At 49.0% G+C, this 15417-nt stretch overlaps 1 protein-coding gene across 2 annotated transcripts in view; it reads left to right on the forward strand.

Moving 5' to 3' along the window:
* Positions 1 to 15417, forward strand: part of ZFHX3 (zinc finger homeobox 3) — a 255481-nt gene that overhangs the window by 232377 nt on the left and 7687 nt on the right. For both annotated transcript variants that reach the window (XM_053605852.1, XM_053605844.1), the window contains exons 8-9: positions 6349 to 6451; positions 7827 to 13286. In XM_053605852.1, the coding sequence (XP_053461827.1) occupies positions 6349 to 6451; positions 7827 to 13286 (5563 nt within the window). The remainder of the gene's footprint in view (positions 1 to 6348; positions 6452 to 7826; positions 13287 to 15417) is intronic.

Raw genomic sequence — 15417 nt, forward strand, 5'->3', positions numbered from 1 at the left:
GCCTGCAGACTGTGCTCTCTCTCTCTCTCTCTCTCTCTGTCTCTGGAGCAGCACTTTGTGACTATTCAGCCAGTGTCCGTGGTCATCTGTGTTCCACCTGTGCCCATGAGTGTCTGGGACAGACTGGCCACCTCCCACGCCCCTCCCCCAGGTTCTCAGGTAGTGGCTGCTGGCCTCAGGGCTGTCGCACCCACCTGAGTATCAGCTCTCTCACTTTGTCTCCATCTCAGAGGATGGTAAATGAAAATAATCGGGCTTCATTAATTCCAAGCCCTGTGAGATGATAGCCATTTGGAGCCTGTTTGCCAATTAGATGGTCTAAATTAGAAGTGACCTTGGTATACCGCCACTGCTTGCCCCTCTGAGTCTAATGAAGCTTTTCTCTCCGATTCATTCACCATCTCGGCTCTCCCCTCTCCCGATGCGCGCATGTGTGCACCACTGTCCGAATGTTTTCTTTTCTTTTTTTTTTTTTTTTTTTTTTGAGACAGCCTCAAGCTGTCGCCCTGGGTAGAGTGCTGTGGCATCACAACTCACAGCAACTTCCAACTCCTGGGCTCAAGCGATTCTCCTGCCTCTATCTCCCAAGTAGCTGGGACTACAGGCGCCTGCCACAATGCCCGGTTATTTTTTGGTTGCAGCTGTCATTGTTTGGCAGGCCTGGGCTGGATGTGAACCCTCCAGCTCAGGTGTATGTGGCTGGCACTTTAGCCGCTTGAGCCACAGGCGCCGAGCCTGTCCATGTGTTTTCTGTCCTCTCGCCCACCTTCTTTTTCTTTCTCATTCTCAGTTTTTAAAATCTGGTTCTGGGCTGCATTTGTTTCTGGCCCACACGAATGTTAACATGGCCCTACAGTTTCTTTTTCTTGTGTGCTTTATGTATTAAAAAATCCAATAATCCACCACATAGAAGCTGTCTGAGAAAGGAAATGAGACAAAAAGAGAAAGGAGACACCCTAGACCCCACCATTCAGTGCCCTCTGCCTGGCATGTTTAGAAGGCAGAAAAGGGGAAAAGGCGAAATGAACTTGGAAGTGCTACCGCCAAGGAGCGTCCTGCGTGTGGACGTGTGGGACCCAGCCAGTGGGTGCAGTGGCTGACTAGGTCCAGGGGAGGGGGCGAGCAAAGGGACTCTCCCTGGAGCAGTGAGCTTCACATAGACTGCTCTGCCTCCAAGCAGTGGGATTTTCACCTCATGCTTAAACATGTTGGTCAGAACCAGTGACTCATTCACAAGGGTGTAGAGACTGCCTAGGTCTGTGCCTGAGGCCTCCTTTCCTTTTCTTTCTAAGGTTCTTCATTCTACTGATTTTCACTGAAAAATGTAGAATTTGCTGGGAAGCCGAGGCAGGTGAATCGCTTGAGCTCAGGGGTTTGAGACCAGCCTGAGCAAGAAGGAGACCCCATCTCTACTAAAAATAGAAAAACTAGCCAGGCGTTGTGGTAGGCACCTATGTTCCCAGCTCTTCAGGAAGCTGAAGCAAGGGGATTGCCTGAGCCCAAGAGTTTGAGGTTTGCTATGAGCTAGGACCCCAGGCCACAGAGTGAGACTCTGTCTCAAAATAAATAATTAAATAAAAATAGAAAAATTAGCTGGGTGTCATGGCCAGTGCTTATGGTCCCAGCTATGCAGGAGGCTGAGGCAAGAGGATTGCTTAAGCCTAGGAATTTGAGGTTGCTGTGAGCTATAATGCCCTGGCACTCTACTAAGGGTGCAGAATGAGGCAGTCTCAAAAAAAAAAAAAAATTAGAAAGATGTCCTGCTTATATGAGCAATGCCAAGACCGTAGGGATAACAGTGTCAGGTCCAACATCTTTTCTAAGAAAGCATCTGTTTGCCAGCACATAGAATGTGCTGGTTGCATTGCTCTAACTAGGCCAGCCTGAGGGTGGCCATGGGAGGTGAGTCTGCACACACAGTCCCGTGAGAACTTGGCAAGTGTAACCTTGGCTACACAGGGCATTGCATTTGGCCATTCCACATCTGTGACCTGCAGGGGCGATGATGGATTGCTGGTCTTTATCATTATTCCAGGGGATGGCGGAATGGTGTTTCTTGTAGTTACAGCTTCTATCAAGAAAGAGTAAATATTGCCACCAAATGTTACAGTGGGGACGAGACTCCAGTCTTGTACTTCAGGCTCTCAAAGGTGCATCTTTGGGTTTTAGGTCCACTCATCTTGTAGAATATTGAAAGTCATTAATGATAATCTAAAATAATAATTACGCCAGGAGAAGGTTGGAACTGGGCATTTATGAACCTAAGGCAAATCTCTTGAGTAGATCAAGGATCTGAGTCTGGATTTCCTTCTGGGAAACCTATGATTTCGTGAAATAGCTACAGTATGCTGTCTGTGGAAGTATTGTTCTAGGAGTCTGCAACTTTCATCAGGTTTTCTAAGGCATTTATGACCTCCAAAAGTTTAATGATTCTGCACTGTGAACTTCTTGGGGACAGGGACCTTGTCCTGCTCTCTGCACCTCACAGGCATGCAGCATGGGGACCCTGTACAGTGTTTATTTGTAGTGGTCAGATAGATGGATGAACAAAGGGTCCCTTGGGGACATTCCTTTTCAACAACTGAGTTGTTTTGGAAAGGCCTGTAACAAACTGGTCAACGTACGGAGCTGATCAGCGTAAGAAACTAGGCCTGCTGCACTGATGTGCACAAGTGGTGCATGTCCAGTCTCTGAAAACTGGGTCAGCTTGAGGTGATCAATGTAGGGAAGAGGTCAGCTATGGAGGTTATATTATGTATTAAGTGTTTACCTGCGTGCAGATGAGGAGAAGAATCAGTGGACATGGATGGTACAGTTGATGTAGACAGTGTAGGTGTTTGGGCTGATTGTGTAGTAGCATCTGGTCAAACCTCAAAACTTTTATATTTGGTTTTTGAGTCCATGCCTCGGGGTATGGATGGGGTGGGAGGGTGAACAGGCAGAAAGAGGAAGAGGAGGCAGGGGGAGAGAGCAAGCACGTGTTTCGGCTGTGCAGGGACGTTGATGAAGTGATTTGAAGGCTTCTGAAGTTTGGGCACACTTGGGATGGCCCTGGTTATGCTTATGTAACCAGGTTTTGTCCTTTCATAAACCTGTGTGTGGGTGGTCCTAGCAGAAGAGAAGGCCTTCAGAGAACTACACTCAGCACAGGCCCCACTCTGACTGTGCAGCAGAGACTTGACTAAGGCAGCCGGAGTTGCATGCAGGTGGGTAGTCGGGGTATGACGGGAAGACAAAGGAGGTGCCAAGGCAAGGACGGGAGAAAATCTGTCTTTGGATACATCTCTCCAGTGGGCAAGAGGACGCCTCAGTGAACTCTTTTGAAAGCATTATGTTTATGTCTGTTTTAGATAAAACACGCGAGCTTTGAGTGGAACACTTGGGAAGCTGGTAGGAGAGGGAGGACCAGGCATGAGAACAGAAGCTTCTGGGAACTGATGTGGGGCCTCCCGCGGCTGTGCAGGAAGGCAGCTTCCATTCCCAACCTCTGCTCAGACGCAGGTGCCTATACACCCCACCAGAATTTCTAGATTTTTTTTAGGATTCTTTCAGGGATCTTCCTCTTTGCCTCCTGGGGATTTCTTGCCTGTTAAAATTTCATACACCAAACCTTTTTTTTCCCCCCCTTCAGGGAGTCATAGGAAATACTACAGATGAGAAGATACAGGTAGATAAAAGTAGTTACTTAAAGTCATATGGGGCAAGACTTACAGGTTTAGAGGCCCAGATTAAGATGCAGAGGAGCGTGTGAGGTTGATGATTATATTTCGGGGAGAGTTAATTGATGGAAGGTGAAGGCAGACAAAGAACCACTGCTTACTGCCTTCTTGAATCCCAATCAGGAATTATGATTAAAGTCGCAGCGAGACAACAGAGGGCTGATGAATTGGTGTCTTTTTTTTTTTTCCTTTTTGCCGTCATTCACACTTGATTGACTTCAACCTTTCAAGTGCAAAAGTCTCTCTTTTCCATTATTATTCATAGCCATCTGAGTTTTTCTAATTAAAGTGTATGAAAACAATTACTGATCCGTCGTACTGAGTCTGTTAGAGGGGACGTCTGCCTTACTGTAATGCGTATAAAAAGCCCACAGTTTTCTATAATGATGTGCAGCTGAGGTGTTAGATAATTTTATTCTTTTTTACTCTGTAGGGCTTTTTTTTTTTTATTTCTCATGATTCATTTTTCATAATTCCTAAAGATCCCGGGAAAGGACTGATCCTGCAGCTACAGCTGAGAAAGGAGGTGGGGGGGAGCCTTTTTTTTCCCTTCCCTTTCTCCCCCTCTTACCCCCAACCTCGTGCTCCCCCTCGGCTGAGGACTGTAAATTAATCGGTGACCTTTCACTTCTTGGATTCCCGCTGGACTCCCCAACCACACTGGTCAGAAATGCTTTCTATTAAAAAGAGAATAGATGGAATGAGTTCGGCAATCTCCACGCCATTCCTAACGACTCATCAACAGCTAGCCTTAACCAGCTGCCGGTGAGCCGTGTGCGAGGGTGCAGATGTCTGCGGGAGCAGAAATGCCCGTGTCACACATTCACCTGCCGTGCACCTGCTCTTTGTAAACAAAGGATTTCTCGGAACCCTCCTCTGTGGTGCCTGTTGTGTAATGTTTGCACCCATTGGCATCTGGATTGCTGAAATCATTCTTCTAGTCCCTATAATAGTGAATGGGGAGTTATTTTCTAGGTATCAATGGGAGCACTTGGCTAGGTTTCCTTGAGTTGTTCAGCCTATTGCTGTTCATTCTAGTTGGTGGACATGTGGGCAAGGCCCAGGGTCCTCAAATTCTTACAAATTAATAGTAATTTATTAAAAATATTATTTAGACCAGGCATGGTACCTCATGCCTGTAATCCTAGCACTCTGGGAGGCCGAGGTAGGTGGATCGAACTCAAGGGTTCCAAGACCAGCCTGAGCCAAGAGTAAGACCCCATCTCTACTAAAAATATAAAAATGACCTGAGCGTGGTGGTAGGCGCCTTGTAGTCCCCAGCTCCCAGGGAGGCTGAGGCAGGAGGATCTCTTGAACCCCAAAGTTTGAGGTTACTGTGAGCTATGGCGGCACGGCATTTTACCCACGGTGACAGTGAGGCTCTGTCTCATTAAAAAAAAAAAAAAAATGTATATATATATATATTTAATTTTGAACAGAAATCTAAATGTTCTAATCGTTGCAGCAGAATATTAATGCATTAAAGTTGGGATTGATGGGAAAATAATGTCTTCAGGTGGGGCTGGGCACCGTGTAGAAAGGTTGGTGGTGATGGCGGTTTCTGCTCCTCTAGGTTAATCCATTTCTTAGGCTGTCATCAAATGGGAGATGATTTCTAATTCATTTGAAAATAGCATCGTCACCTACCCTTCCCACCCCATAGCAGGCAGAGGGAGATTCTTCTTTTTAACTGAAGAACCCTTTGTCCGTATGTTGCTTTGTATTAACATAGGACAAATGATAACCCGTTTGGACAAGCTTCTGGCCATATGGCAGGGAGGCCTAGAGAAATGTCTAAGGATCCGACCTCAAATGATAGCTATTTGAATGCAGGCTAATTCTGGAATTACCGTGCCAGAACACTGGCCGTGGCCAAGGTGGGGCTGCCCTGTTGCAGAATGCTGTGCAGGCCACCATCTACGGCTGGGACACTGGTCACGGGTGCCCTCTGATGTTACATGCCTCAGGCAGAGACTCCAGAAGAAATCCGGGCTTCAGGGAGTCACAAGAAATTCTTGTTGGTGCTTGATGTCAGCTTGTAAAGGGTTACAAAATGTTGTTTCCTGGAGTATCTGCCGATGTGTCTGCGTGTCCTTAGCCTTCCCTTTGTTCTCTCCTCTTCTTCTTACCCTTTCCTTCCCTCTTCCTCCCCTCCTCTGCTTGCCTGAATACATTTTGAAAACAGTACTACAATGCTCCCTGCTTCAAGATTACAGCGTACTTTACTAGGTATGATTTAATTAGGGCCCTTATTATGTTTTCAGCAGCTTAAGGTGGGCCTTTCAACTTATCTACCTAATTGGTTGCACAAGAAGTTTCACAGCCCATGACAAAACATTGTCAGTGATCAAAGTCAAAATTCTGCATAAAGGAAAAATATTAATAATAAGATTATTCTTCAAGTGTGCACTGCTAATTATGTCCAGAATGTAACCGTAGAAACACTTTTGACTGATGTGGGCTTTGTCTAATAAACATGAATCTTCAGTGAGCTATGAAAAGTGACACCTCCAGCTTTACACTGGTGAAGGCTAATTTTGCTTATTAAATAATTTTGAAACATCTCCTATTTTGTGTCTCTCTCCTCTCCATTTGACTCTTCTTCGTTTCTCTGCCTGTCATTCCTCAGGTGACCACCCCCGAGATGGTGATGCCCAGTAGCATGTTCCTGCCAGCCGCTGTTCCGGATCGCGATGGGAATTCCAATTTGGAAGAGGCAGGAAAGCAGCCTGGTTAGTGTCATCGTCACATCCCCTAGGAATCAAATCAAGATGAAGCCTCGGGCCCAAATTTTGGTGGCACAGGGATTCCAGGAATTCTTTACAATAATCCTAAGCGGAATATAACTGATCGGGAGATGACAATTACTGTGGCGGGTACTTTGTACTCTGGCTCTTGACATATGTTTGTATGTGATTCCTATGGTTTAAAGTGAGAGAAACTCTGATGAGAGCCAGTGGAACTTGAGCACGGACCCACATGTCCTCATAGTGTGAATAATTAGGGAGTGAATAACAGACTCAGTCAGTAGGCCCATAGACCCACCATCCTATAAGCCATTAAACGCTGCATCTCTGAGGACTTAATCCTTAAGGACTCGTGGAGCATGTGAGTTGATTTTTTAGGGACAGTGGGTTAGTTGTCTTTCTGATAATGCAGTGCCAGAGCGGCTTCTGCACAGCATTGTTCCCAAGTCTTCTGAGATTGCCTTAGGACGGAGCACAGAGGGGCATCAGGAGAGGACGCGGTTTTGGACAGGTAGGCTGTGGTGGCTGGTGCCAAATGGTGGCTCTTAGCTCCATGGACCATGAGACCTCAGTGGGGCGTCCTACACCTTTTCCCTCTTACCAGGACCTCAGACTTAAGTTGGGAAGAGTTCAGCCACATGACTGCCCAGCCTAACCGCCTGTGCTCTCTCCATGTTAGGCAGTGGACGAATGATGTGGGGGGAAGGTCAGGGTGTTTATGGGTGTGATAATCTCACTGTAGATAATTTTTAATGCACTTTAATAATTGGCCACTTGAACATTCATTGCTTATTGAATGAAGATGGGAGTCAGAAGACATATTACAATAAGAAACTAAATGCTTAATAAATATACATCCTATATCTTCCAAGATTTCTTATGGTAAACAGCAGTTCTCGTAAATTCCCCACAACCTAGGACAGCGTTAATTCACGGACCCTGCACTTCAGATCCACTGGGCTAAATTCTTATTACATAAAAGATGAACATTAAAGGGGAATCCAGCCTAAGATCAGTAACCTTCAAACCAGTCCTTGAGAAATTGAGGATTCCGAGTCAAGCATTAAATACTATTTAAAAGACTGTTAGATCCGTGATGTGACACAGGTCTGTTATGAATTGAAACTTCCCATGTTTCCTTTTCTTCATCTCTGCTCATGTGCAGTCTGTTTATACTATGTGCTCTGTAGGGGGAAAGCAGGAGGTTCTCTGCACAGATTCTGTCATTCAGGGTGGGACTGCCCTCGTCATCAGATCCTATGTTCATGAGGCCTGGCTAGGTAGACTGTTCCGGGTGCCATCCTCAAAACAAAGCCTTCTTTATCTTTGGGGTTGATTTATTTTATTTTATTTTTTCCAGAAACCTCAGAGGATTTGGGAAAGAACATCTTGCCATCTGCGAGTACTGAGCATAGCGGAGATTTGAAACCCTCTTCTGCTGACCCAGGCTCTGTGAGGGAAGACTCAGGCTTCCTCTGCTGGAAGAAGGGGTGCAACCAAGTTTTCAAAACGTCTGCTGCCCTTCAGACACATTTCAATGAGGTTCATGCCAAGAGGCCCCAGCTGCCCGTGTCCGACCGGCACGTGTACAAGTACCGCTGTAATCAGTGCAGCCTGGCCTTCAAGACCATTGAAAAGCTGCAGCTCCATTCCCAATACCACGTGATCAGAGCTGCCACCATGTGCTGCCTCTGTCAGCGCAGTTTCCGAACTTTCCAGGCTCTGAAAAAACACCTTGAGACAAGCCACCTGGAGTTGAGTGAGGCGGACATCCAACAGCTTTATGGTGGCCTTCTGGCTAATGGCGACCTCCTGGCAATGGGAGACCCCACCTTGGCCGAGGACCACACCATCATCGTCGAGGAAGACAAGGAAGAAGAGAGTGACTTGGAAGATAAACAGAGCCCAACGGGCAGCGACTCTGGGTCGGTACAGGAAGACTCGGGCTCAGAGCCAAAGCGAGCACTACCTTTCAGAAAAGGCCCCAATTTTACCATGGAAAAATTTCTGGACCCTTCTCGCCCTTACAAGTGTACCGTCTGCAAGGAATCTTTCACTCAAAAGAATATCCTGCTGGTGCACTACAACTCCGTCTCCCACCTGCATAAGTTAAAGAGAGCCCTTCAAGAATCAGCAACTGGCCAGCCAGAACCCACCAGCAGCCCAGACAACAAACCTTTTAAGTGTAACACTTGTAATGTGGCCTACAGCCAGAGCTCCACTCTGGAGATCCATATGCGGTCTGTGTTACATCAAACCAAGGCCCGGGCAGCCAAGCTGGAGGCTGCAAGTGGCAGCAGCAATGGCACTGGGAACAGCAGCAGTATCTCCCTGAGCTCCTCCACACCAAGTCCCGTGAGCACCAGTGGTGGCAACACCTTTACTACCACCAATCCAAGCAGTGCCGGCATTGCTCCAAGCTCCACCTTGCTGAGCCAAGTGCCCACTGAAAGTGTGGGGATGCCACCCCTGGGGAATCCCATAGGTGCCAACGTCACTTCCCCTTCAGAGCCCAAGGAGGCCAATCGGAAGAAGCTGGCAGATATGATCGCATCCAGGCAGCAGCAGCAGCAACAACAACAGCAGCAGCAGCAACAAGCACAGACATTGGCCCAGGCCCAGGCTCAAGTTCAAGCGCACTTACAGCAGGAGCTGCAGCAGCAGGCCGCCCTGATCCAGTCTCAGCTCTTCAACCCCACCCTCCTCCCGCACTTCCCCATGACCACCGAGACCCTGCTGCAGCTGCAGCAGCAGCAGCACCTCCTCTTCCCTTTCTACATCCCCAGCGCCGAGTTCCAGCTCAACCCTGAGGTGAGCTTGCCGGTGACCAGTGGGGCACTGACGCTGACGGGGACGACAGGCCCGGGCCTGCTGGAAGATCTGAAGGCTCAGGTCCAGATCCCGCAGCAGAACCACCAGCCGATCCTGCAGCAGCAGCAGCAGCAGCAGCAGCAGCAAAGCCAGCTGTCTCTCTCCCAAAGTCACTCCGCCCTGCTTCAACCAAGCCAACACTCTGAAAAGAAAAACAAATTGGTCATCAAAGAAAAGGAAAAAGAAAGCCAGAGAGAGAGAGACAGTGCTGAGGCGGGAGAGAGCAACGCAGGACCAAAGGAATCACTGCCAGATGCCTTGAAGGCCAAAGAGAAGAAAGAGTTGGCACCGGGGGGTAGCTCCGAGCTTTCCATGCTTCCTCCGCGCATCGCCTCAGATGCCAGAGGGAATGCCACCAAGGCCTTGCTGGAGAACTTTGGCTTTGAGCTGGTCATTCAGTATAACGAGAATAAGCAAAAGGTGCAGAAGAAGAATGGGAAGACGGAGCAGGGAGAGAGCCTGGAGAAGCTGGAGTGTGACTCCTGCGGCAAGTTGTTTTCCAACATCTTGATTTTAAAGAGTCATCAGGAGCATGTCCATCAGAATTACTTTCCCTTTAAACAGCTCGAGAGGTTTGCCAAACAGTACAGAGAGCACTACGACAAACTATACCCCCTGAGACCCCAGACCCCAGAGCCACCGCCCCCACCGCCTCCACCACCACCTCCACCCCTGCCCGCAGCCCCACCTCAGCCGGCGTCCACTCCAGCCATCCCCACCTCGGCCCCACCCATCACTTCTCCTACGATCGCACCGGCACAACCGTCAGTGCCGCTCACACAGCTGTCCATGCCCATGGAGCTGCCCATCTTCTCGCCACTGATGATGCAGACCATGCCACTGCAGACGCTGCCGGCCCAGCTGCCCCCGCAGTTGGGGCCGGTGGAGCCTCTGCCTGCAGACCTGGCCCAGCTGTACCAGCATCAGCTCAATCCTACTCTGCTCCAGCAGCAGAACAAGAGGCCTCGCACCAGGATCACGGACGACCAGCTGCGGGTCCTGCGCCAGTACTTCGACATTAACAACTCCCCCAGCGAAGAGCAAATCAAAGAGATGGCAGACAAGTCTGGCTTGCCCCAGAAAGTGATCAAGCACTGGTTCAGGAACACACTCTTCAAAGAGCGGCAGCGTAACAAGGACTCCCCTTACAACTTCAGCAATCCTCCCATCACCAGCCTGGAGGAGCTCAAGATCGACTCCCGGCCGCCTTCACCGGAACCGCAGAAGCAAGAATACTGGGGGAGCAAGAGGTCTTCCAGAACGAGGTTCACTGACTACCAGCTGCGGGTCTTACAGGACTTTTTTGACGCCAATGCTTACCCAAAGGATGATGAATTTGAGCAGCTCTCTAACTTGCTGAACCTCCCAACCCGAGTCATAGTGGTATGGTTTCAGAATGCCCGACAGAAGGCCAGGAAAAATTATGAGAATCAGGGAGAGGGCAAAGACGGAGAGCGGCGTGAGCTCACAAACGACAGATATATTCGAACGAGCAACTTGAACTACCAGTGCAAAAAGTGCAGCCTGGTCTTTCAGCGCATCTTTGATCTCATCAAGCACCAGAAGAAGCTGTGTTACAAGGATGAGGATGAGGAGGGGCAGGATGACAGCCAAAACGAGGACTCCATGGATGCCATGGAAATTCTGACGCCCACCAGCTCTTCCTGCAGCACCCCGATGCCCTCCCAGGCTTACAGTGCCCCAGCACCACCAGCCAGTAACACAGCTTCCTCGGCTTTCTTGCAGCTTACGACGGAGGCCGATGAACTGGCCACCTTCAATTCAAAAGCGGAGGCAAGTGATGAGAAACCAAAGCTGGCTGAACCTCCCAGTGCACAGCCAAACCAAACCCAAGAAAAGCAAGGACAACCAAAGCCAGAGCAGCAGCCGCAAGACCAGCCTGAGCAAAAGCCCAGCGCACCCCAGCAGAAGCTCTCACAGCTGGCTTCCGCGCCCTCATTGCCACAGCCTCCCCCACAAGCCCTGCCTCCTCAGTGCCCCTTACCCCAGTCAAGCCCTAGTCCTTCCCAGCTCTCCCACCTGCCCCTCAAGCCCCTCCACATATCTACTCCCCAGCAGTTGGCAAACCTACCTCCTCAGCTAATCCCCTACCAGTGTGACCAGTGTAAGTTGGCATTTCCATCATTTGAACACTGGCAGGAGCACCAGCAGCTCCACTTCCTGAGTGCGCAGAACCAGTTCATCCACCCCCAGTTTTTGGACAGGTCGCTGGATATGCCTTTCATGCTGTTTGATCCCAGTAACCCCCTCCTGGCCAGCCAACTGCTCTCTGGGGCCATCCCTCAGATCCCAGCGAGCTCAGCCACTTCTCCTTCAACCCCGACCTCCACGATGAACACTCTGAAGAGGAAGCTGGAGGAAAAGGCCAGCGCAAGCCCCGGTGAAAATGACAGTGGGACCGGAGGAGAAGAACCTCAGAGAGATAAGCGTTTGAGGACAACTATCACCCCAGAACAACTTGAAATTCTCTACCAAAAGTATCTCCTGGACTCCAATCCGACTCGAAAGATGCTGGATCACATCGCACACGAGGTGGGCTTGAAGAAACGTGTGGTGCAAGTCTGGTTTCAGAACACCCGAGCTCGGGAAAGGAAAGGACAGTTCCGGGCTGTGGGCCCAGCTCAGGCCCACAGAAGATGCCCGTTTTGCAGAGCGCTCTTCAAAGCCAAGACTGCCCTTGAGGCTCATATCCGGTCCCGTCACTGGCATGAAGCCAAGAGAGCTGGCTACAACCTAACTCTATCGGCAATGCTCTTAGACTGTGATGGGGGACTCCAGATGAAAGGAGACATTTTTGATGGAACTAGCTTTTCCCACCTCCCCCCAAGCAGTAGTGATGGCCAGGGTGTCCCCCTCTCACCTGTGAGTAAGACCATGGAGTTGTCTCCCAGAACTCTTCTTAGCCCTTCCTCCATCAAGGTGGAAGGGATTGAAGACTTTGAAAGCCCCTCCATGTCCTCAGTTAATCTAAACTTTGACCAAACCAAGCTGGACAATGACGACTGTTCCTCCGTCAACACGGCAATCACAGACACTACAACTGGAGACGAGGGCAACGCAGACAACGACAGTGCAACGGGAATAGCAACTGAAACCAAATCCTCTTCTGCACCCAATGAAGGGTTGACCAAGGCGGCCATGATGGCAATGTCTGAGTATGAAGATCGGTTGTCATCTGGTCTGGTCAGCCCAGCCCCAAGCTTCTATAGCAAGGAATATGACAATGAAGGTACAGTAGATTACAGTGAAACCTCGAGCCTTGCAGACCCCTGCTCCCCGAACCCTGGGGCAAGTGGATCTGCTGGCAAGTCTGGTGACAGCGGGGATCGGCCTGGGCAGAAACGTTTTCGCACTCAGATGACCAATCTGCAGCTGAAGGTCCTCAAGTCATGCTTTAATGACTACAGGACGCCCACTATGCTAGAGTGCGAGGTCCTGGGCAATGACATTGGACTGCCAAAGAGAGTTGTTCAGGTCTGGTTCCAGAATGCCCGAGCAAAAGAAAAGAAGTCCAAGTTAAGCATGGCCAAGCATTTTGGTATAAACCAAACAAGTTACGAGGGACCCAAAACAGAGTGCACTTTGTGTGGCATCAAGTACAGCGCTCGATTGTCTGTACGTGACCATATCTTTTCCCAACAGCATATCTCCAAAGTTAAAGATACCATTGGAAGCCAGTTGGACAAGGAAAAGGAATACTTTGACCCAGCCACTGTACGTCAGTTAATGGCTCAGCAAGAGTTGGACCGGATTAAAAAGGCCAATGAGGTCCTTGGACTGGCAGCTCAGCAGCAAGGGATGTTTGACAATGCCCCTCTTCAGGCCCTTAACCTCCCGACAGCATACCCAGCACTCCAGGGCATTCCTCCCGTGTTGCTCCCTGGCCTCAACAGCCCCTCATTGCCAGGCTTTACTCCATCCAACACAGGTGGGTTCAGCTCTAGGTGGATTTTTTTTTTTTTTCAGGGTTATTTTGTTCTGTGGCTACCATCCGAACTCTCTGAGTTCCGGGCATATAGGGAGCTTCCCTTCTGTCGTGTCTCCCTAGCATTGATGTGGACTTGGTTCTTTGCCTTCCTAGTTCAGGGATGGGGGACCTCTTAGTTGGAACAGTCTCCTCTGAAGCCACTCTTCTGCCCTGTATTCAGTAGCATGGCCAGGGTGTGTACTGTTGAGAAGAACTTGAGGGACCTGAGGGAATTTTTGAGAAGGAAGGTTCCATCATCAATCATTCCATTTGGTCCTCGTGGAAATGCCAGTCCCATCTAAGTATTTGTTGCAAATATAAGACACCTGAATGTTCTGGCTAATTCTGGATCATTCCCTGTGGATACTGGATACTTAAGTCAACTCTGTCCTCACTGGGGTCCCTGCCGCCTTCTTGAGTGAGCTCCAGTGGCAGAAGAATCTGGAAGAAACTCTTTGGTGTGGTAGATCCTTACTGCTGGGTGTGTGTCTTCTACCTAGAACAATTGTAGCTCTGTTGGTTTCTACCAGACTGCCTTTCCAAGTAAACCCACTGACTAGGAATCTTGTATTAGGCAACGTGTTTCTGTTTGTCCTCCAGACAAAAATACTAATGCTTATTTTAGGGGTCCTCAGTCACCCGTTCATTTCTTTTCCCCCCTCCCATGTAGGATCACGTATACGTGGCACTCTTACAGTCTCACTTCATGGGGAGTTTTGCACTTCCTCCTGTGTACCTCTTTTATTTCTCCTTCGCCGTCCCCACTCATCGTCTCTATCCCCAGCCGTCTTTCCTCCAGGGTCTTGTGAAACTTCAGGCACAAGTCAGCAAGCTCCTCCCACAACGGCCTGCCTTAACCAACAGAGAGCCTCTCAGGGCACCGCCTTGCCTTCAAAATGCGTCCCTGTTCCCAGGGGTTGAAGCACTTCCCAGAGCAGACCTAGTTTCCAGCTGAATTAATTACATGTTTGATAGTTTTGGTGGTGGTTTACAGAACATGAGGCTGTTCCCTTCCTGATCCCAGTTTCTCTTTCAAAGAGAACAAGGACAGGAAGCACATGAAGACACAGAAGTTGTTGCTTGTGTGCATTGACCGGTGATGTCACGGAGCGATGCAAACACCAGTTAGACATAAGCCAGGAAACAAGGTATGGAAAGTAGCCAGGCACTGAATTATCCCCACAGCCCAGGACTTGGGCAGAGGGGTTTGGGAAGGCCCAGCGTTATCGTAATATTGTGAAAAAAGTAGAGTCAGCATGTCTGATCTATTCCCCTTGTTTTACAGATGAGAAAACTGAGGCCCAGAGAGGTCAAGACCATTCAACAAGGTAGGGTAGGAGCCAGAGCTCCCGCCCAAGCCTCCAGGCTCCCAGTGCTATGTGCTTCTTCCACAGCACTGAGCGAGTCGGTCAACAGGTATATGTTTAGTGCTACTCAGGTTCTGACCATGGTACAGAGTGGACTCGAGATAGGAAGGTATGCTCTTTAATATCCAAGGCAGACAGATGTGTCCCAGTTACCATCACCGGACCCTACCACAACTCTAAAGAGCACTGGATCTGGAATGGGAGGGAAGGAACTTGTGTTTATTAATGTCAGGTCCAATGCTAGGCTCTTTCTATATGGTCTTTCCTTTTATCCTTATAACTGTCTATTGTGCAAAGCTGAGGTTCTAAGACGTTGATTGTGGGCTCAAGATCATGCATCCCATGGATAATCCACACAGGGTCAGTCTGTCTCTAGAGGTGTGTGGCCAGGTCTAAAGGGGATGAAGTATGTTGCTTGATTCCAATCTTACAATTCAGAAACCTAAGGTCACAGAATTATTGTGAGAAAAGTGTATTGAGCTGTTGTATCTAGTGTGGTTAGGACAGAGCTAGGTAAATAGCAGGGGTTCAGAAAATGTTTCTTAAAATTTGAATCTCTTATGTAGACCACTGCTTGAAGATACACAAAGTCAGTTTAAGGCCTTCGTTCTCAAATCTTTCTCTTAAAAGTCTGAAGCCATGGAGGAGATGGGGATAACTCTAGACATTTCTTCCTTACCCCACTGAGCTTGTGGCTCTGGCGTTACCCTTTAAACTTAGAGCAG

Source organism: Nycticebus coucang, chromosome 2 (genome assembly GCF_027406575.1).
Source record: "Nycticebus coucang isolate mNycCou1 chromosome 2, mNycCou1.pri, whole genome shotgun sequence".
Taxonomy (NCBI): Eukaryota; Metazoa; Chordata; class Mammalia; order Primates; family Lorisidae; genus Nycticebus; species Nycticebus coucang.